Source organism: Argentina silus (assembly GCF_951799395.1).
Source record: "Argentina silus genome assembly, chromosome: 4".
NCBI lineage: Eukaryota > Metazoa > Chordata > Actinopteri > Argentiniformes > Argentinidae > Argentina > Argentina silus.
The window spans coordinates 24,646,615-24,669,814 of NC_139658.1; the positions used below are offsets into that span (position 1 = coordinate 24,646,615).

Genomic DNA, 23,200 nt, shown 5'->3' on the forward strand with positions numbered 1-23,200 from the left:
CAGCCCAGCCCAGCCCAGCCCAGCAGGTCTAATTAAGGTACGCATCAAGATGGATTTACTCTCCGTAAAGGGCAGCACCCCAGCATGGAGCCGAGCCTTCCACAGGATTCCAGTTCAGACAGAAGCTTGAAGAAATACCACAACAGATTACACACCGGCCTGTTCCCTGGGACTATAAAAACACCCGGCCCCTGACTCCTCCTGGCATGTGAAAAATGCACTACCTACCGGAGAGAACAGAAAGAGAGAGAGAGAGAGCGAGAGAGAGAGAGAGAGAGGGGCATTAAAGGCCCTGGCACGTACGTAGCCCTACCTCAAATCTCCTACGGGCTTAACAGGAGAAGGCAACATTTACAGAAGCCAGCGGCACATGAGGTTTTCCACTACTGAAGGGGAACAGGGTGGGGGGGGTGGCGGGGAGAGACCTGCTTGCTAAGGGGTTGGTTATGGTTACAATGGGGCTTAGGAAAATGAGACAACTGGGAGGGGCTGGAGCTCCCACAGAACACAGACGCAGAGATATTAGACATGGTGTTCATCACTATCTACCAGTTAACACATCGTATCTACAAGCGGTGTATCTACCATCACTCCGAGATGATGTGAAGGCAGCATAACACAGCCAGGAGAATACACAGCATCGACCACACCTCCAGGCAAGCCACTGAACACACCATTACTCAAGCACACAGTCCCAGTCCCCCAAACCCAACTGGCACTCCCTATTACCGGGAAGCCACACCTGTAGCCTTTCAACACATTGACTGGCGGTTATCAGACAATAGGCCCCACCGTGGTGGTTGTCAACGCCTACAGCAGGCCTACCCTCTCACCTAACCAGGAGTGCACTAACAAGCAGTCATTCCATTCTACACTACTTCATTATTTGTAAACAAAAGTGCTCTTATAACAAGCAGAGGAACCCGTCATAGCACCCGCGGCAATCAGACCCCTGCATTACTATGCTCTGACGAGCTACTACCATCAAGGAAACCAAACACCTTTTATTTGTGTGTGTGTTTGTGTGTGTTGCCACGTGCCACTACCCTGCAGGGTGGATGGACAGACTAATTGACATGCAAGTACAGGAGGACCTTCGGGGAGGTATGTCAGGAGGGTGGGGACCGGGGAGTAAGCAGCTGGGTCTGGGTGCTTAAATGAAGGCAGAGCCATTCCAGGCCGGGCCTCATTATCTGCCTAAGAGCCTCAAACAGACTGCTTACCAGCTGCGGTCAGGCCAATTAGGGCATCCTTCACAACATTATTCTATAAGTCTGAACAAATAACCCCCAGGTCATGGACAGGATATGCCAGTATATTATTCATGTCGGCGTCGACAAAATCATATTCAGCTATTCATCATCACCGAAATAAAAATGGAGGTATCCTATACAGGCTACACAAAACAGACAGGCCTGTAATCTCGGAGGAAGGCGACCTTTCGGCAAACTCAGAATGCGGTTAAAAAATTGAGATGCATTGATTTGTTTGCAACCTCTGCGTTTCACTGAGCATAAATCTGCTTACACTAACAAAAGCCCGTTAGACCCGTTTAGCATGTCTATGTGGCGCAAATCGTGCAGAACATCACCGTGCAGGCGGAAGATGGTGGACTTTACCTTGCCCGTCTTGTGATCGAACCAGACCAGGGCATGGTTCCGTGACAACACCTTGCAGTCAAACGTCGCGTTGTTCTGGGCTGGGCGGCAGCGGGCCACGGAGCGCCCGATCTTGACCGGCTCGTCCAGGTAGACATGGCGTTCCTGAAAGGGGTGAGAATTCGGCCGGCAGGTGAAGACGGCCAGCGCTGAAGGCATTGATGATGGCTTGGGAGTGTTACTCCAACCAGGAACGAGGGTCAGGGTATCTTGATCCAGAGTGACAAACGTTCACGATTTCCCGATATTGATGAATGGTTGAATATTAGCGGTCCGCTAATCTATAGAGTAGGCACTAACTAACCAACACAGCCAGAGCTGTATTCTAACGATTCAACAAAACACCACCTGTAACAATCTAACAGGTAAAAAATAAACACATTTCTTTATTGACTAGCTACCAAGCTACATTTCGCCCAATATATGTTAGTCAATACTATGTACATGTAAGAATCACGTCTAGCCAGAATGGCATGGCTGCTTTGAAACGTTAGGTAGCTGTCTAGTAGAAAGTTTCCCACGTCCATCAAAATCTAGGCTATATTACAGTGCCAGTCAAGCTTCAGCAGGCTAGTAACAGCTAATCTTTAGCCCACCGGGTAGTGGAAATCCAGATTGCTAGATTACGACCGGCTATCTGACAACTGCATAACTGACGAGCTACATATATGGGAATTATAAATATGCAATGTTTGGGGGTCAATGGGGGTCAGTGAACGGAACTATTGCGCGGCGAACGCTGCCTCTTGCTAGTATAAAACACACGGGCTACTAGGTCATTCATAAGTTATTTATCCACAGAGGCTAACTCATTAGACGGTTTTGTTTTGTCACAATCATTACGGGTACATATGTGAAGCAAGCTGACCTTGTTTTGCTGGATAATGCGAACCTCAAGTCAGCTAGCTACCACTCCCAACTGAAACATAGGCTAGCATTAGCTAGCTAGCTAACAGTATTGAGTTTCAGAACATGGGCCGTAAACAATAACACGTTATAAAATATCATTGCCAAGTGCCATGTCCAAACGAGGCTTCAAATATTATCTAAATGAGAAATGTGTCCAGACTCATACCTCCATAACCGATCGCTGGACCCCGTGCAATAAAGGGCGCTATGGCTAGATATCTACAGCCTGCTATTGAAAAGTAGCTTACGCGCTGGCGAACTTGTCATTTAGCTTAGCTAATTTAGCTAGCCTGCTGTATCAACGGGCCTCTTCAGGTTTTTAAATTGAATAACCCTCCTCAATTATCTCTTAGAACAATAGAATAGTGCTAGCTACTCTTAAAGGCCAAAACAACACTTCCGACTCTTATCCTCAAGTCAAAAGGAGATGGCAGGTCGGCCGGCAGGGTTCCTCCAGGAGGACAGCGGGGAGATCAGCGGGGAGAGGACCAGCTAGCTGACACACAGCAGACGCGGAAAACTGAGGCGAGTTCAGCTGCATCACCAGTCCAATCAACTATCTTCTCAAAACTCCCCGTAAAGCCATGTGTTGCCGTCGTTGAATGTTAGCCGGAGCACTGTCGATCGCACAAACCGAGATTACCGACTTCCCCCGGTGAACTGGTTAAAACGTTGAACAACTTGTCCTCCTCCGTAAGTGTCGGCCGCCATAGTGAAATGAGAGAATACACAAACCGGGCAGCGCCACACCACACCACTGCGATAGCGACCTGCCGTAATGAACGGGCGGGACCAATTTAGTTCACATTTTAAGATTGACTCGTTTTGGTCCAATCAAAAACAGACACAAATGATGTATACAATAACCTGCAGCCCAATGGACATTTCAAATGGATTATGAATATACCTGTTGGTTTATACCTGTTGGTTTGTGTGGAATATGAGTCGTATTATGCGTAATGGGCTTACTACAGTTGTATTACATAACTCCACATCTAAAGACTAGACTCTATTGGTTTATGTTTGTTTGTTGTCATTCATAGTTTGTAGACAACTGATGGAATAACCAGACACGGGGGGGGGGGGGGGGGGGGGGGGGAGATAATGATTCTCAAATCCCGTCTGTACGCTTGTCATCACGTCAAAAGCATAGCATTGGTGTTAACATGGGGCTTAAACATGAACTATGTGTAGGAGCACTTCAAAGGTATATATATATATATATATATATATATATATATATATATATATATATATATATATAAAAGCATAGCATTGGTGTTAACATGAGGCTTAAACATGAACTATGTGTAGGAGCACTTCAAAGGTATATAGAAACACAGCTAATGTTATTAGATTTGAGAGCTGGGTCTCCCCCATCAATGATACTTCAAGTAGGGAAGGAGGGACTGCAGGGACAGATACATTTAGTTCAAATTACCACCCCCAACCCTCCCGAGACGGGGACAACAGCTGTCACAGTCATGCAACATGGGGCGAGCTGCATGACTGAGGTTTTAATAACGTCTTGGAACCGGGTAATCTTATTGCATTGTGTTGTTGTGGCTATTAGGGGAATTAAAGGCTTTGCCACTAAGTTGTGTTCATGCACAGAACCTGTGCAATTCAATAACACAACGTGTGTAGTCATTTGCAGTAATATTTCCATATTAACTCAATCTGTATTGAAATGTAATAAATTCCAACAGTTAGGCTACATATCTCTAAGCCACTTGGTATGTGTTTGTGAGTTGTCTGGGGGATAAGCAGACACGTGTCTGAGGTGACAGATGGACAAATACAGATATCTATTCTATTGTATTTGATTAGTTCATTTCAATACAACACACGAGCTGTATAGGCTACTCAGCATCTTTACTCCAAAGTTGCTTTCTCCCCTCCTCTCCTCTCCTCTCCTTAATCTGCACTGACCTGGAAACACTGGGCAGGCGAAAGCAATATTAAAGATGCCCACCAGTCATTTTGTTACAACGCCTGAACTGTTCGGTTCTTTAACACCGGTGGAAAAGAGACGATCGGGAGAGGAGGCCCCTGCACTGCATTTCCCAGAGGCGACCACAGGACGACGTCTCTGAACAGACTGTGCGTAATTACGCAGTAGCGGCTACGTTCTATGCTAACGAACTAGCTCCCGCTATCTGTCCATCTGGGGCTATTTTGTTTGTGTTTCGCAGGGGACGTTGGACAAACGGTGTCCGGTGCGTGTACAAAAATTGTCGAAAAAAGGCACTTTGAGTCGTCGCGCATTGTTATGGCTTTGCAAGTCAGTGGGGAGATAGACGAGCAAATCGAGGAGCCGGAGGAATTGGACGAGCAGGAGAATGTCAGCATCTCTCCGGCCGAAGAAATAACGTTACCCGTCGGGCCCGGAGCCGATGAGGACTCGGACTCAGTTCTTTTACCGTGGGACCGGTTTTCAGCCTGGCTACACTGCATATGTGTTGTTGGTTTCGACCTGGAACTCGGTCAGGCGGTAGAGGTAAGCGTGAAAGACGTTGGTGGGAGCTGTACTGGCTACCGTGCTAACAGCTGCTAGCGGCCTGGCACCAGTAGAGTGTGAAGTGTGGCTAGCTAAGTTAGCACTCGGTGTGTTGTTGTTATCCAGAGACCGATGCTTGGCACTGACACACCTGCTAGCCGGGTTAGGTATTTTAACCTGTGTCTTCCATGATGAGCTTAGAACCTCTTTGATTTTCGGTCTCTACCCGCTGCAGGTGATCTACCCACACCATTCCAAACTGTCAGAAAAGGAGGTAAGCTATCAATTGTTGATTAATTGTATATTGTGATTAATGTCAGAGATTTATCAATTATCATTATTATTATTCAATTATCTATTCACTTCACCTGAACTAATATAGTAAAGTAAACGTACTTTCTTTTATTTTTTGTTGCAGAAAACCAGTATATGCTACCTGTCATTCCCAGACTCCAATTCAGGTAGCTAATTCAATTGTCATTTCATTGGTAGAGAACTCACACATTTCTCCATCAGGATGGGTGGTGATCATGATCTGACCTGATACTGATGTCATCACACACGTCAGCCACCAGATAAATGTTTGTATTGTACTGACATGTATTGACTTGCCTGGAGAAACCTGTTGTAAGGTTTCAGATGTATTTAAGGTAAACCTTAGATTACCTTAAGCTCTATAAACAGCTGCATAGCCAGGTAGCCTCGGGAAGAGAGTAGCGCAAGAATACCTCAGCAAGAATACCTCAGCATGAATAACCAGGAAAAGAGGATTGGACTACAGTCTCTGCGGCTGCCAGCTAGTCCGTTTGTCAACAGCCTGTATGTGTAAGCGTAGATAGTGGTAAGTTATGTGTATGCATCTGAAATGTACATTTCCCCCATTTAAAGTATGCCCTGCTATGCCCTGCTATGCCCTGGTATGCCCTGGTATGCCCTGGTATGCCCTTAGCCTTATAAGGTGGAGATGGGAGGAAGTAAGTAAAGAATAGCCTATGGTCTGGCAGTTGTCCTTAATGCTGTTAAAATGTTTTCTCTGGACACTCCCAAACCCTAAAGTAAACACACACACACACACGTTGAGTCAAGTCTAGTACAACAAGCTCTTTCCCATGGTTGTGTCCTGTGTCACTACTAAGAAACCTGAAGACAGTGATTGTCTAATTGGTTAGGAAGCTTTAGTTCCAGCCTGGTCTCTGAGCGCTCCACACTCGGGAGTCTGTCAGACGTAACCTGTTCATTGGTTACTGAGTAGTCAGACGTAACTTGTTAATTGGTTACTGAGTAGTCAGAAGTGGGTGGGCTGTTGGTGTTCAAAGTGATGGAGCAGCATTCAGATTTGTTTTTAACTGTAACATTTCAAAGAAGCTTTTTGTTTTTAAACTGTTGGACATCTCCATTGCTAACTTGTATCTAACCAGCTAGCTTCCCTAAACAACTCTAGGACGACAATGAGAAACAACAGCGGGAGGAGGTTTCTCCGGCTCAATAGAATGTCGTTCTCCTGTCGGTCTCCACCACTAAATGCCAATATAAGAATAACAGGCGTTATGAATAGAGGCAGGTTCCACTGTGAGTAGAGGTAGGTTCCACTGTGAATAGAGGCAGGTTCCACTGTGAGTAGAGGCAGGTTCCACTGTGAGTAGAGGCAGGTTCCACTGTGAGTAGAGGCAGGTTCCACTGTGAGTAGAGGCAGGTTCCACTGTGAATAGAGGCAGGTTCCACTGTGAGTAGAGGCAGGTTCCACTGTGAATAGAGGCAGGTTCCACTGTGAGTAGAGGCAGGTTCCACTGTGAGTAGAGGCAGGTTCCACTGTGAGTAGAGGCTAGTCCCAACCAGGCTACCTGCTATGTGAGGGGAACCCACATCTCCTCTTACTGAAATGGGAGACAGGGTGGCTGCACTTAGAACATCGTAATAAGGTAATGCAAAGAGCTTAATAAGGTAATGCAAAGAGGTGTGTGTGTGTGTGTGTGTGTGTGAGAGTGAGAGTGTCTGGGTCTCACATCAGTGGATGCATACTGTTTAACTACATATTGTTACAGTAATAACAGGAGTTACTACACAGGAATAAGGGAAACACAGTGTAACCAGGAGATTCACCTCAATGAGCGTCTGGGATAGAAATGTTGACCTCTCTGTGACTTGAAGGCCCAGCTGAAGAAACAATGTGTTCATTGATTACTTTAGTCAGTTCGTCAGCCTGATCTGAAGGCTGTTCTCCAGCTGCTGCCTGGACCAGACTCTGCCCAACCCTTCGTAATGAAACACAGCTTCTGTGTTCTATGAGGAAGTCTTGTCTTGTTAGCCTCGCCCACTTACACATCTTAGTCCAATAGAAAACCAGTATTTGGTATATCAGGAAGTTTATACCAGGAAGATAGTAGTAGGAGGATAATAGGAAGTATTTGAAACCTCCAGTCATTTCAATGGAGCAACTCTTCCTCAGAACACTCTGGAACTCTTCCTCACGATCAAATCAAATGCTTTTTGACAATCACATTGTTATGAATGTGTTATTTATTGCACCCACACAACACAGCACACACACACAGATCAGAGCACAGGGTCAGCTGTAGTTCGGCGCCCCTAGTGCAATTAGGGGTTAAGCTCAAGGGCACAATGGCAGTGGTACGCACCTTAGATATGATGCAGGGTGGGGATCGAACCAGCGACATACCGATGGCTGGCCGTCTCTCTAACCTCAAGGCTACCTGCAGCCCCCATTGTGGAGGGGGTGGAAGAGATGCCAGCCAGCGTGGGCCTATAGACTGCAGACAGACACAGGGAGGGGCTGGACACCAGGGAGGGGCTGGAGGCCTGAACACCAGGGAGGGGCTGGAGGACACCAGGGAGGGGCTGGAGGCCTGAACACCAGGGAGGGGCTGGAGGCCTGAACACCAGGGAGGGGCTGGAGGCCTGAACACCAGGGAGGGGCTGGAGGCCTGAACACCAGGGAGGGGCTGGAGGCCTGAACACCAGGGAGGGGCTGGAGGGCACCAGGGAGGGGCTGGAGGCCTGAACACCAGGGAGGGGCTGGAGGACACCAGGGAGGGGCTGGAGGCCTGAACACCAGGGAGGGGCTGGAGGCCTGAACACCAGGGAGGGGCTGGAGGCCTGAACACCAGGGAGGGGCTGGAGGGCACCAGGGAGGGGCTGGAGGCCTGAACACCAGGGAGGGGCTGGAGGACACCAGGGAGGGGCTGGAGGCCTGAACACCAGGGAGGGGCTGGAGGACACCAGGGAGGGGCTGGAGGGCACCAGGGAGGGGCTGGAGGACACCAGGGAGGGGCTGGAGGACACCAGGGAGGGGCTGGAGGCCTGAACACCAGGGAGGGGCTGGAGGGCACCAGGGAGGGGCTGGAGGACACCAGGGAGGGGCTGGAGGACACCAGGGAGGGGCTGGAGGACACCAGGGAGGGGCTGGAGGACACCAGGGAGGGGCTGGAGGCCTGAACACCAGGGAGGGGCTGGAGGACACCAGGGAGGGGCTGGAGGACACCAGGGAGGGGCTGGAGGACACCAGGGAGGGGCTGGAGGCCTGAACACCAGGGAGGGGCTGGAGGACACCAGGGAGGGGCTGGAGGGCACCAGGGAGGGGCTGGAGGACACCAGGGAGGGGCTGGAGGCCTGAACACCAGGGAGGGGCTGGAGGACACCAGGGAGGGGCTGGAGGACACCAGGTAGGGGCTGGAGGCCTGAACACCAGGGAGGGGCTGGAGGACACCAGGGAGGGGCTGGAGGACACCAGGGAGGGGCTGGAGGACACCAGGGAGGGGCTGGAGGGCACCAGGGAGGGGCTGGAGGGCACCAGGGAGGGGCTGGAGGGCACCAGGGAGGGGCTGGAGGACACCAGGGAGGGGCTGGAGGACACCAGGGAGGGGCTGGAGGCCTGAACACCAGGGAGGGGCTGGAGGACACCAGGGAGGGGCTGGAGGACACCAGGGAGGGGCTGGAGGACACCAGGGAGGGGCTGGAGGGCACCAGGGAGGGCCTTGAATGAAGACACTCAGTGGGAGAAGCCGCCGGTTACGGATATGGAGAGGCATGCGGGTTGTCATGGAAACTGAATTCCTGCCGTCAGTCATTGAGGGAGCGCGTGACGTCACGTCACGGAACGTGAAGGCGGTGGTTATATGAATGGAATGGAGAGGGCTGCGTGACACAGCCTGGTGTGTAGTTCAGGGTGTGTTCTGTCCTTTCTGTCAGGGACTAAGTTTCATTAGTCTAACCCTTCATCGGTTTCACTATCATCTGACCCTACAAAGTCTTGCTGTACGAACGCACACTTTATCTTGAGGTCAAAGTCAAGGTCAGTGATTGTGTGGGAACACACACCTACTGTGGGCCGGCTTCACGTGACCAGTCATGCGTTGTTTGGGTGGATGCTAGGACACGCTGGGAGAGAGTGTCTCACAATGGATGTCATTACTAATGTATGGTGGGTTATCTAGTTTCAGTTGATGGGGGGGGGGGGGGGGAGGCTGGAGGAGGTAGACATCGGAGGATGGGCTCGTGATGCGTGGAACGGTGAAGGGAGTGGTATCAAACAGTACGTAGTCTCTAGTGGTCTCTGGCACTATTCCCTGTCGCCCCTCGACTCTGACCTAGTGACCCAACGCTAGCCTAGCATAGCTATCCAATAGCATACTGTGGGATTAGCGTAGCATTCGTAGCATGGGGATTGTGTTTCAACTCCCCCACGAACACTCCGATTTTACAGAGACAGACAGCCAGCTCAGAGGCCCTCTCCTTCCCCTACCTACCATTGTAAAGCACCACACAGCCGTGGGTGGTCAGGCTCACCTTAAACACACGTAACAGGATTAAACACACTGGAGGAGTTATGCTGTTTATAGAGCCTTGGGTGTCACTGTGGCATGGAAAGGGTTCGGAGGGAGGAGGAGGAGGAGGAGGGGGTGATGTAATCATTCTGACACACCCTGCAGAGCTGTACACTAATCCAGCTCGCTGCAGGCTACACACACACACACACACACACACACACACACACACACACACACACCTGTCTCCAAAATAGTATGAGACTTTTTTTTAAGTGCGCTTGATTTAGTGTTTGTCTCACGTCGAGTGTGCTGGTATTGCACTTCTGGGACTATTCCATTCCTCCGGTTCCATTATGCAAGGAAAACATAAATCAAGTGCAACTATTTGGAAACAGATCCGTCGCTATTGCAACCCAGAGGAGGTCTGTCCTGCCTGTCTGCCTGTCCTGCCTATCTGTCTCTGTCCTGACTGTCTGCCTGTCTGTCTCTGTCCTTCCTTACTGTCTGTCTGTCTGTCTCTGTCCTTCCTTACTGTCTGTCTGTCTGTCTCTGTCCTTCCTTACTGCCTGTCTGTCCTGCCTGTCTGTCTCTGTCCTTCCTTACTGCCTGTCTGTCCTGCCTGTCTGTCTCTGTCCTTCCTTACTGCCTGTCTGTCCTGCCTGTCTGTCTCTGTCCTTCCTCACTGCCTGTCTGTCCTGCCTGTCTGTCTCTGTCCTTCCTTAATGCCTGTCTATCTGTCTGTGTCTTTGTCCTTCCTTATTGCCTGCCTGCCTGTCTGTCTGTCTGTGTGTGTCTTTGTCCTTCCTTACTGCCTGTCTGTCTGTCTGTCCTGTCTGCCCATTCTTACTGCCTGTCTGTTTGTGTCTGTCCTTCCATCCTTTCTTACTGCCTGTCTACCTTCCTTACTGACTGCCTGCCTTCCTTCCTTACTGACTGACTGACTGACTGCCTGTCTGACTGCCTGGCTTGGCTTGGCTCTGCTGTGGAATGTAGGAGTGGTTTTCCAGTGGGAAGTGGGAGCAGCGGTCCATTACTCAGGCCTGGAATGTCTTCCAGTCTGTCTGTGAACTTGACCTGTTGAGTTTGCCCGGGCCAAGGCCTGCATGTCTTCACCTTGAGATGGCTTCTCCTGCATGTTCTATCAGGCACATCTGACGTAACTGGGTCCAGTGTTAACTGATGTCTCCTGAGGAAAGTGGATGTGCTGTGGTATTGCCTGAAAACTGGTTCTGAAATGAATGATGACCATGTTATTTCGGGAATGTGAATCAAGTTGATACATAGTTGCTCTCCATTTGGTACATTTTCCACTTGTTGTTGCCATCGAAGGACAGTTGGAGGTCTACATCCAAGTGTTAACCCGAGCCCTAACCGTAAACATAAACATACTACAGTTCAGGCAGGTCTTCAATGAGCCTGTGGGCTTCAAGGCTGCCTTCACCACAGCTCACTGGAAACACTGCCTCTGCTGGGCCTGGAAACGGTGGACTGTTATTGAATCAACATTCTGTGAGGGATTCCTGGTTAGGATTAGAATGTGATAAATCACTGCTGTGGTGTTGTTGTGGCCCCTTCACTCACTCTCTCTCTCAAACACACACACACACACACACACAAACGTCAACTCCTGGAATTCCACTCAACTAGAGGACGAAGGCATCATGGTCATGGTCATGTATTTCCTGTTTCCTATTTCCTATTTCCTCTTCCTGTTGGCAGGTTGCCTAGGGGACACACAGTTCTGCTTCCGTTTCCGACAGGCCTCAGGCAGGAAGTCGTCCCTCGGATGTTTTCTGGACCATTTCGACCGCGACGCCCCTGTCTGCCTCAAGGTAGGGCCCCTGGAAACACACACACACACTAACCCCTGTCTGCTTCAAGGTAGGGCCCCTGGAAACACACACACACACACTAACCCCTGTCTGCCTCAAGGTAGGGCCCCTGGAGACACACACACACACACACACACACACACTAACCCCTGTCTGCCTCAAGGTAGGGCCCCTGGAGACACACACACACACACACACACTAACCCCTGTCTGCCTCAAGGTAGGGCCCCTGGAAACACACACACACACTAACCCCTGTCTGCCTCAAGGTAGGGCCCCTGGAAACACACACACACACACACACACACTAACCCCTGTCTGCTTCAAGGTAGGGCCCCTGGGAACACACACACACACACACACACACACACACTACCTCCCTTACATTTCCTCATAGTTGAATGAATAATGATTAACTAGCTCTTCGGTGTGATGTACAAAAAAATTAATAATAATCACAAAATGATCTCTGTATCTTCTCATTACAATTCTCTCTGCTGATCAATTGTGTGTGTGTGTGTGTGTTCCAGAGAGACCAGGGCCACTACTATGGTTATGTCTACTTCAGGCAGGTCCGAGACAAATCCCTGAAGAGGGGCTACTTTCAGAAGGTGAGTCAGCAGGACCGGACCTTGTGTCCAGCCCTAACCCTAACCCTAACCCAGCCCTCTGTTTATCTAAATATCCATATCACCCCATTAGCCATTTGTGCATTAGATATTGACAGAGATAAGACCATGGCTCTGCCTGGTAGTTGGTGAGGTTTTCTATCTCAAAGACCCTACTGTATACGAGACCCTGCTGTATACCAGACCCTACTGTATACGAGACCCTACTGTATACGAGACCCTGCTGTATACCAGACCCTACTGTATACCAGACCCTACTGTATACCAAACCCTACTGTATACCAGACCCTACTGTATACCAGACCCTACTGTATACGAGACCCTGCTGTATACCAGACCCTGCTGTATACCAGACCCTACTGTATACCAGACCCTACTGTATACCAGACCCTACTGTATACCAGACCCTACTGTATACGAGACCCTACTGTATACGAGACCCTGCTGTATCTGAGACCCTACTGTCTACGAGACCCTACTGTCTACGAGACCCTACTGTATACGAGACCCTACTGTATACGAGACCCTGCTGTATCTGAGACCCTGCTGTATCTGAGACCCTACTGTATCTGAGACCCTACTGTATACGAGACCCTGCTGTCTACGAGACCCTACTGTCTACGAGACCCTGCTGTATACCAGACCCTGCTGTATACGAGACCCTGCTGTATACGAGACCCTACTGTATCTGAGACCCTACTGTATCTGAGACCCTACTGTATCTGAGACCCTACTGTATACGAGACCCTGCTGTCTACGAGAAACGGTGTTGAGGTTACATCCGGTTTTGCCATTGACGAGTTTTTCACTTTCCTCATAGACAAAACTTATAAAAAAAAACACACATTTATCCTTTCATTAAAGCATCCCTCTCTCTCGCCCTCAGATCCCAGTCCAGCTGATGTTGTCATGACTCATGTTTATTTGTGTGTGTGTGTGTGTCCAGTCCCTGGTCCTGATCAGCAAGCTGCCCTATGTCACGTTCTTTCACTCCCTGCTGAAGCTCATTGCTCCAGAGTACTTTGAGAAGCAGGAGCCCTGCCTGGAGGCTGGTGAGTCCACCCTCACCCTCACCCTACAGCTACTAGTGGCTCATATAGACTACAGCATGGAGAGAGACTGTTTCATGAGGAGAGACTGTTTCATGAGGAGAGACTGTTTCATGAGGAGAGACTGTTTCATGGGAGAGAGACTGTTTCATGGGGAGAGAGACTGTTTCATGGGGGGAGAGACTGTTTCATGGGGGGAGAGACTGTTTCATGGGGAGAGACTGTTTCATGGGGAGAGACTGTTTCATGGGGAGAGAGACTGTTTCATGGGGAGAGAGACTGTTTCATGGGGAGAGAGACTGTTTCATGGGGAGAGAGACTGTTTCATGTAGACTACAGCATGGAGAGACTGTTTCATCTAAACGAGGGAGAGGGAGGGGGAGGGAGAGAGAGGGAGACTAAACGTCTGAGGAGGGAGGAGGAGGGAGGACTGTGTGGTGTGTTATTGTGGATTCTCATCCTATGGCAGTTGTGGCTCATCTGTCCTTCTCCTGTTGTGTGTTTCTGTATGATTTCTGTTGTTCTATTTTTGTGCCGTGTGTGTGTGTGTGTGTGTGGTCTCTGTGAGACCAGACCTGCTGAACCCTCCTGCGTTTGTGTGTTTCTTCATTTGGCTTGTTTCTGTGTGCAACAGCTTGCAATGACATCGATCGCTGGCCAACCCCATACCCCGGCAAAATACTGACTCTCCCTATCATGGGCGTGGTCATGAAGGTAATCAGCATCCAGCATGCCACACACACACACACACACACACACACACACACATCAAGGGACTTTGAAGTGTAGATTAGCGTTTTCTGTGATTTGGTTGTGCTAATGTTTGTTTATTTGCTGGTAGGTGCGGATCCCTACGTGTGCTGACAAGCCAGGAACTTCTCAGCTGGTTCAGTCCACACAGGTGAGGAACCCTAACCCTAACCCCGGATGTTTCAACTGTCCTATTTTTTACTCTTAACCGAAGTTGTCATATTTATATATGTGTGTGTTTATTATTATTTTGCAGAATGACAGCCTTGTTTCCATAGTTCTCCCCACAATCCATGAAGTGGACCTCTTCAGGTGAGTACAAGGAAGTACTTGTAGACAGGAATGTTTCATGGGGGGGGGCGTCCCGCTACCCCATCATCCCATCATCCCAACCAAAGCCCTCTACTTCCCTCTGGTGACAGACAGTGGTAGTGCAGCTTCTCTCCACCAGGCCCTGCCCCTTTTCCTTTTCCTGTGCTGTTTACTGGCTGGTCACATTCCTGGTTGCCATGGCACCATATCTTTCCAGGGAGGGTATAGAAAGCAGAGGGTAAATAGATCCTGAGACTTGTTCTAAAGCCTCTTGGTGCTCCTTTGACCTGTTGTATTTGCTGACCTTTGACCCTCACCTCTCGTATTGAATAGAGGTGTGTACTAGCATGGAGGTGTGTGTGAGAGACAGTCCTGTGTAGCAGCAGAGGTTGAGATGATGGCTGGACGTTTGAGAACCAACACGATGCTCAGAGCTGATTTAGAACTAATCTCCTGTTTCTAGAGCAGTGACCTAATGCTCATTTATGTCCCGTACATCCATGCTATACTGTTATAACCCTTGTATTAAATCTCTTATTTGTTCTTATATTCCCCTTGCTTCTCTCTCTCTCTCTCCCTCTCCCTCTCCCTCTCCCTCTCCCTCTCCCTCTCCCTCTCTCTCTCTCTCTCTCTCTCTCTCTCTCTCTCTCTCTCTCTCTCTCTCTCTCTCTCTCTCTCTCTCCCTCTCCCTCTATCCCTCTCTCTCTCTCTCTCTCTCTCTCTCTCTCTCTCTCCCTCTCCCTCTCCCTCTCTAGGTGTTTTTACCCAGTGTTCTTCCACATTCAGATGTTGTGGGAACTGGTGTTGCTAGGGGAGGCTCTTGTCGTCATGGCACCGTCACCAGCCGAGTCCTCAGATACTGTTCTGGCATTGGTCAGGTACGACAAGGGGTTTTTAATGTCCTTGTTTTCTATGAGCCACATTCTTACCAAAGCACAGTAAACTAAAGCAGGATGCAGAGTCTCATACTGTATTACTGTCTGAGCTCCAGGTCACACCAGATACTCTACTCATGTCAGGCCTCCAATAATACTAATAATAACAATAAGAATTATAGAATTATTAACCCTAACCCTATGAATTAAGAATTATATGTATTATATTTACAAAGAGCTTTTCATTATACAAGAATGATCCTCAAATGCATAAAATGAAAGATAAAATGAATAGACAAATTGTTTAAAAAAACTAAACAAACATAACAAAAGCAAAACAAATCTATGGAACCCAATCTTCAAATCCCCGGCAGTCTGAAGAGCCCTCAGACTGTCAGGAAGACGGCTCCAAAGCTGTGGAGTGTGGGAGGGAAAGACAGCTAATTATGCTCTGACTATTTGTCTTTTGGAACAATTTGCTGTATATAACTCTGTCTGTCTGTGTCTGTGTGTGTCTGTTTGTGTGTGTGTGTGTGTGTCTATGTGTGTGCGTGCGTGCGTGTGTGTGCGTGTGTGTGTGTGTGTGTGTGTGTGTGTGTGTCGCTCCAGCTGCATCTCCCCACTGCGCTACTGCAGTGACTTCAGGCCGTACTTCACCATCCATGACAACGAGTTTAAGGAGTACACTACGAGGACACAGGCACCGTGAGTACACCACACACACACACACACACACACACACACACACCCCCCCGGAGGCTGCCCTGCCCTGCCAGGGGAGGCTGGCCGGGGTAGACACTGGAGGACGGGCTCATTGTAATGCATGGAACGGAATGAGGGACGGCATCACTGCATGTTAGTGTGAAACTCCGTCTGTCTGACTGTGATCTCCAGCTGTGGCTCCCCCAGGCAACAGACACCACCATAGCTTGTAATTAAATCTGCTGTTATGCTGCTGCTGCTGGATTGATTTCTATTCTTATTTTTTCTGCATTTTTCTTCTCAATGAGAAAGTGGCGTCTTCTCTGCTGTCTAAAGCATGTTATTGATTCTCTCTCTCTCCCTCTCCCTCTCTCTCTCTCTCTCTCTCTCTCTCTCCCTCTCCCTCTCCCTCTCCCTCTCTCTCTGTCCACCCGTCCCCCAGGCCCTCTGTAATCCTAGGAGTGACGAACCCTTTCTTTGCTAAAACGCTACAACACTGGCCTCACATCATCCGCATCGGGGACATGAAGCAAGCAGGTAACCAATCCCACGGTCCGACACGCCCAGATCCCCCACTCCATGACAGTGATTGGATGCAGAGGTCCTTCTGTGTGGTTGTGATTGGGTGGGAGGCTCAGTGCTGACCTGTGATTGGTGTTGTCCCCCCCCAGGTGAAATGGCCAAACAGAGCAAGGTGAAGAAGCTGAAGAACCTGAAGACCCTGGACTCCAAACCAGGTCTGGCTCCCTGGCTGGTGGCTGCATGTCCATATCACTTATTAATACTTAATAAACGGTTATGTATCTATCACTGTCTCTCTCTCTCTCTCTCTCTCTCTCTGTCTTTCTCTCTCTCTCTTTCTCTCTCTGTCTCTGACTGTCTATCTCTGTATCTCTCTCTCTAATTCTAATATTCAATCTCTTCTCCCTCTCCCCCTCTCTCTCTCTCTCTCTCTCTCTCACTTTCTCTGTTTCTGTCGCTGACTCTGTGTATCTCTCTATCTCTCTCTGTATCCCTAATATTCTCTCCTCCTTCTCCCTCTCTCTCTCTTTTTCTCCCTCCCCCTCTCTCTCCCTCCCTGCCTCCCCCCCCCCCCCTCTCTCTCTCTCTCTCTGACATTCTGGATGTAAATCATTATGTGATGTGTGTGTGTTGTTCCATCCCAGGTGTGTACAGCGCATACAAGCCGTTCGTCAACAAAGATGAGGACATCATCAAACAGCTCCAGAAGGTACAGCTCCGGAGTGCTTTCCTCTCTCCACACACTGGGCTAACCCTGACCCTAACCCTGACCCTGACCCTAACCCTGACCCTGACCCTAACCCTAACCCTGACCCTAAACCTAACCCTGACCCTAACCCTGACCCTGACACTAACCCTGACCCTAACCCTGACACTAACCCTAACCCTAACCCTGACCCTGACCCTGACACTAACCTAACCCTGACCCTAACCCTAACCCTAACCCTAACCCTAACCCTGACACTAACCCTGACCCTGACCCTGACCCTGACCCTAACCCTAACAACTCCAGAAGGTGACTTTCCTCTCTCCACACACTGAGCTCCAACACACAACCAGTTTATCTGTCACAAATAGTTAGATATTCCACATACATGTCTACAGTATAATGAGTTACAAATTAACATTATTTTTTTTATTTTTTTTTAAACCTCCAGGGCGTTCAGCAGAAGCGTCCCTCTGCGGCCCAGAATGCCATTCTGCGACGCTACTTCCTGGAGTTGACACAGAGCTTCATCATTCCGTTGGTGAGGACCTCTCCTATCTGTTACCTCTCAAATCCCTAAACGAGTTAAAGTGGGTGATTAACTCCTAGTTAAAGTGGGTGATTAACTCACAACAACGTTAATAAAATGTCGTCCCAGAACCTTCCTCATTTCCCTTTTATCCCTCTCACAGGAGCGCTACGTGGCTAGCTTGATGCCGCTGCAGAAAAGCATCTCGCCCTGGAAGGTGAGATGGGGGTGTGTGTGTGTGTGTGTGTGGGGGGGTGTGTGTGTGGGGGGGGGTGTGTGTGTGTGTGGGGGTGTGTGCGTGCATGTGTGCGTGCATGTGTGCTTCCGTGTGTGTACATGTGCATTACTTAATTGTTAAAAGGAATTTCCTCCATCTCCTCTCTGTCTCCCTCCTCAGAGTCCTCCCCAGCTGCGGCCCTTCATTCAGGAGGAGTTCATGAAGACTCTGGACAAGGCTGGTCCTCAGCTCACCTCACGCCTCAAAGGAGACTGGATCGGCCTGTACAGGTACAGCTCAGTCTTCAGGGTCCACCTCACTGAAACATCACTCTACTACTACACACTGAACCTGATGTAGACCCCGTATACAGTCTGTTATTGGAACCAGGAAGTCCCATTGAGATCCTTCAACCCTCTCCCCCCCCCGGCCCTGTGGCCTGACTGGCTCCATTAACCACGTCTGCCTCTGTTGGTCTCTGTGTTTGGGGTCACAGACAGTTCCTGAGGTCTCCCAACTTTGACGGCTGGTTCAGGAATCGCAGGAAAGAGATGATGCAGAAACTAGAGGCTCTTCATCTGGAGGCTCTCTGTGAGGAGGTGAGGAGGAACGTTTACTATGGCATGTTTATGTTTCCTTTATGAAGGAAGATGAAGATGGCGCCCCCTACGGCTGCCACCGTGTGTTGGTGCACACTTCTTGGTTTGTTTTTAGTCTTTTAATCCCGTTAATTGTGATTCCACTTGGATTATTTTCACGAGGGACGAGCTGCTAAACATCAGGGACTCAACACCATCTGATTTATCTCCCAACTTTCTCGAAATCTGTTATTGCTATTTTGTTTGTATTTTGCTATTTTGTACATTTTGTGTCAATATTTGATATTGTTTTTTATGTCCATGCACCAACCTCACCAAGTCAGTTTCCTGTATGTGCAAATATACTTGGCCAAATAAAATAATTCTGATTCTGATTCTGATTAAATGGTTAGAATTGAGTTCATTAGGCAGTGGTCCAATTATTGCCGTCTCTGTCTCTCCTCCCCCTCTTTCTTCTCCTTCCTTTCCTTTCTCCCTCAGGACCTGCAGGTGCGCATCCAGAAACACACGGAGGTGGAGACCGTCGACCTGGTACTGAAGCTGAAGGACAAGCTGGTCAGTATGAGAAATGTATACAATGTCTTATAACATGTCTATAACATACCTAGGTTGTTATAACTGCCCTTCTACTGCAGCAGAGGCAGAACCAAACTGTATAAAGAAATGTTAATTTGAGTGTCCTTGCTGCTGTAGAGTTCAGGTGGATGTATGCGGAGGACTCAGGGTACTTGGTAGAGTTCAGGTGGATGTATGCGGAGGACTCAGGGTACTTGGTAGAGTCCTTCTTGACGGTGTGTTTCCTGTGTTTCAGAGTCAGGCAGAGAAGGAGCAGCTTCCTCTACAACCAGGGACGTTGGCCAAGCTGCAGACACACATCAACTCTGTCATCTTGACGTTACCAGAGGACCTACAGGGCATCCTGCACAAGCCCTCAACACCCTGACCCCTCACCCCTCACCCCTGAACCCTGACCCCCAGGCTGTTCTCTAGGGCTGCGTCTCAATAGTTTTACCCTGTGTCCTTTCCTTCATGACCTCTGATCTGGCTGGATGTGGAAGCAGTCTGATGCACAGTGTACCTGTCCACTGCTTTCATCTGTCAGCGGTGATCGAGGAGAGGAGGCGAGGAGAGGAAGCCATTCTGGAGTATTGAGACCCAGCCTCTTCCAGAGGAGTCGGCGCCCAACGACCGGTCCAGTCAGAACAGCGGACCTGCGGATGATTTTAATCAGACATTGTTTTTTTTTTTGTTTTTTTAAAGTGCACTTCACTGTCCAGTGTATGGTTCTGTCCCTCCTAGTCATGTGCAATGCAGGCGTTGCCCAAACCCAACGATTATGCAAAATAAGTTGTATCATGATTTTCAAAAAAGCCAAGAAGTGCTTTATTATTGCTCAAAGACGGGCTGTTTGACTACACACACACCCAGCATTAAACACCAGCTGTCTAAAGCTGCAGTCTGCGATTCTCTGAGGCTACAGCACTACAGCGCTATCCACACTAGCGCCATTGTCTTACGACAGAGAGAGCGCCACCTGGTGTAAGACTATACACTAGCATCCCGTTTATATAGAGAATATACAGTACCAGTCAAAAGTTTGGACACACCTTCTCATTCAATGGTTTTTCTTTCTTTTTATAATTTTCTACATTGTAGATTAATATTGAAGACATCAAAACTATGAAGGAACACATATGGAATTATGTAGTAAATAAAAAAGTGTTAAACAAACCAGAATGTGTTTTATATTTTAGATTCTTCAAAGTAGCCACCTTTTGCTTTGATGACAGCTTTGCACACTCTTGGCAAGTTTGTGTCCAAACTTTTGACTGGTACTGTAGATGACCCGTAAATGGCTGCTGTCTGACGGGCGCCCTGCTGGTGTAGTTAATATGAACACAGCCTGACTCTGTGGGCTGCTTGGGACGCGAACTTCAGCAACGCTAATGACAAAGTCAAAAGGGAAAAGGGGTTGATCTAAGACAGAAGTAATCAGCTTGACTAATGCTGTGTACTACTTTTAGTAGTGTGCTTCAGAGCCAGCCAGGTGACAGTCGGGGCTGAGGGTCACCCACACTGTCGTTGCAATAAAAGGAGAGGGGTAATATACTTCGGTTGAGGAGAGATGACGTCCGGTTTGGATGTCCCTGTGTGTTCCTGTATTGTGGTGTGAGTTATTGAAGGTTGCTGTGCTGTTGTATGTGTTTGTTTTTGTTTAAATATGTTTTTAGGGCATTTCTGCTTTATTGGGACAGAGACAGTAGAGATTGACAGGAGGGATGGGAGAGAGAGAGGAGGGATGACATGCAAGACAGGTCGAGGGTCGGAATCGAACCAGGAACCTTGGGATTACGTGGTAAGCGCATTAGTGTGCTACGCCACCAAGCGCCCCCCTGTATGTGTTTAAGACACACAGAGACCTGTCATTCTTGTCTAGAGGAACACTACTTTATTCTGTTGAGGGGAAGCTGTGTTCGTCACGGCTAGGGAGCTGCACTACTGTCTCTGTCCTGCTCACAGCCTCCCCCAAGGGAGGCTGGTGGAGGTAGAAGTCGGAGGACAGGCTCATCAAACAAAATCATGGTCTTACTTATGGGCATAAGGGGAAACCGTATGATTGATTTAAAATGTGTTATTTAATTTGATCCTTGTGAAGTTACACCATGTTGTTTATAGATTTAGAGTATCACTCCGGGGAGGCTGGTGGAGGTAGAAATCGGAGGACGGGCTCATTGTCATGCATGGAATGGAGTGTCCTCTGATTTCTACCTCCTCCAGCCTCTCCTGGTATCACTGTATGCTCACCAAGTTGTGTCTGCATAACAGGATGTCCCATTCACATTCCTTATAGACCGGGGGTGAGTTCCCTGAAAGCTTCATAGCACCTCGATCTTCTTTCATCAGTCTCTTACAGTGGACCTGGGACGGTCTTAGTGCTACCACGCTTTAGGGACAGTCACCCCAGGACCACATAGTAACCAGATAACCTCCCCCAAGGTCAGAGGTCATTTCTGAACTGGGACCATGTTGTTCGGCCTGCCACAAGGCTAGCTCTTTGTCCTCAATGTTTAGGTAATTAGATTTCAAGGTTGAAATGACAGTTTTTCTTGAACAGGATCAAACGTGTGTATGTTGTAATGTTTGCTTTGTTTACCTTGTGCCTTCTGCCCCCCTGATCTAATAGGTCAAGTTTTAGTTTTTTTTTATACTTTCTGCTTCTGTGGTTTTGTTCCCGGTTTTATTGTACATATCTCTCCTCAACCCAGTGGGACAGAACATGATGATCTGTTGCAGTTCCGATCTGACAGGGACGTTGCTGCGCCTCCTCTCCTTTATACACTTTAATCATGTATGTGTGCCTTTAAGAAACGATGGTTGGACAACTAAAACCAAAGACTGCTGCTGTTTTAGGTGTGAATATCAGCATGATTTGTGTGAATTGAAGGCTGACAATAACAGATGACCGTAATAGCAGTGAGTCGCTGTTGTAATACTCTTGTCTTGCTTCCTCTGTTCTCCTGATGGCTCCCTGCTAATAACGGACAATAACTCCAGTGTAAATATTACCTCTCGGTGATCATTTCAGTATAATTAAAAGCGGTTGGAAAAACCTGTGACAATTGGTTGTTGGGCAACCATTTAAGTTTTATATTTTGGAAAATACTTATTTTAACAAGTTTAATTTTATATAGAGGGCTATTCTCATATTCCACTCATCGGAAATAAAATGACGTTTTGTACATATTATGTAAAAATTTAAATTTACGTCGCATTACATTGTATGGAGTTGTACATCTTCTTACAATTACAATAACTGTCTTAGTAAATGTAGAGGTGCTGCTGATACAGAACACCTTCAACGGGCTTGTTTGATTGGTTGAACAGAATAACAATGTTAACAGAAGCACATACAGTACATATTGATTGATTGATTGATTGATTGGTTGGTTGATTGATTGATTGGTTGGTTGGTGGTGTTGACGGATGCTGCATATAGCTCTGACTTCCTCAGTATTTTTACAATGTTTACTCCCGACTTTTTCCTTTTGTATTGAAGCCATATTAACCACTGATGAACCACTCTCTCAAACCTTAGTACTCATAATGGCTTTCAATCAGAGTACATATTTTTATCTGAATAAAAACAGAAAACCACGATTCCATTGTGTATTCGTTTGTCTCTCTAAGCCAGTTTCTCAGTGTAAAGTAACCAATGAGTGAAAACAGCCTCAGATGTGGAGGTTGTCTTTTTCAGTTAAATCCAGTAACAGTTTCAAGGTTTAATAATTGTATTGATAATGTGCATGGCCTGTCCTCCAAACATACATACATTACCCTTTCTCTCTCCTAAGAGGATAATGTAAGATCATGTGGGATATGAATGTCGTTCTCCCTTTATCAAGTTCTCTATCTGTTTATACAGGTGAAATTAGACGTCTATACTAAGTCTGACTAACAGTTAGACTTAAGTCAAAGTCTAGGTCTATGTTCATGCAATTGGCCCCTAGTCACCATGGAAACTTTATTAAGCTAAAGGTTTTGATTGAATAGAATTGGTTAAATATGTGTATCAATTCACATTTTCTTTCATCCAATTATATAATTCTATTCTTATGTTGTAATTGTT

At 48.0% G+C, this 23,200-nt stretch overlaps 2 protein-coding genes across 7 annotated transcripts in view; one reads left to right on the plus strand and one right to left on the minus strand.

Moving 5' to 3' along the window:
• Positions 1-3,291, minus strand: part of slmapa (sarcolemma associated protein a) — a 61,351-nt gene extending 58,060 nt beyond the window's left edge. For 4 of the 6 annotated variants that reach the window (XM_083668730.1, XM_083668725.1, XM_083668726.1 and 1 more), the window contains exon 1: positions 1,620-3,290. In XM_083668730.1, coding sequence (XP_083524856.1) covers positions 1,620-1,817 — 198 coding nt within the window. In that variant the 5' untranslated portion in view covers positions 1,818-3,290. Of the gene's footprint in view, positions 1-1,619 lie in introns of all 6 variants that reach the window. The other 2 variants (XM_083668729.1, XM_083668728.1) reach the window with 1 other exon arrangement.
• A 1,440-nt stretch (positions 3,292-4,731) lies between these two features.
• dennd6a (DENN/MADD domain containing 6A) lies at positions 4,732-22,731 on the plus strand. Its single transcript, XM_083668275.1, has 20 exons — positions 4,732-5,067; positions 5,303-5,341; positions 5,486-5,528; positions 11,571-11,683; positions 12,214-12,294; positions 13,259-13,364; positions 13,996-14,075; positions 14,203-14,262; positions 14,368-14,423; positions 15,179-15,301; positions 15,908-16,003; positions 16,443-16,537; positions 16,672-16,737; positions 17,167-17,231; positions 17,680-17,769; positions 17,921-17,974; positions 18,155-18,264; positions 18,471-18,573; positions 19,054-19,128; positions 19,385-22,731. The coding sequence occupies exons 1-20, from the start codon at positions 4,840-4,842 to the stop codon at positions 19,514-19,516; spliced, it is 1,815 nt and encodes a 604-aa protein (XP_083524401.1). The 5' UTR covers positions 4,732-4,839; the 3' UTR covers positions 19,517-22,731.
• Positions 22,732-23,200: the final 469 nt, after the last annotated feature.

Bases quoted from the DNA above. Each gene is read 5' to 3' on its own strand.
- dennd6a (XM_083668275.1), top strand. From the start codon at position 4,840: ATGGCTTTGCAAGTCAGTGGGGAGATAGACGAGCAAATCGAGGAGCCG. The intron at 12,295-13,258 runs GTGAGTCAGCAG...GTGTGTGTCCAG, and splicing joins AGAGGGGCTACTTTCAGAAG to TCCCTGGTCCTGATCAGCAA. The intron at 16,538-16,671 runs GTAACCAATCCC...GTCCCCCCCCAG, and splicing joins CGGGGACATGAAGCAAGCAG to GTGAAATGGCCAAACAGAGC.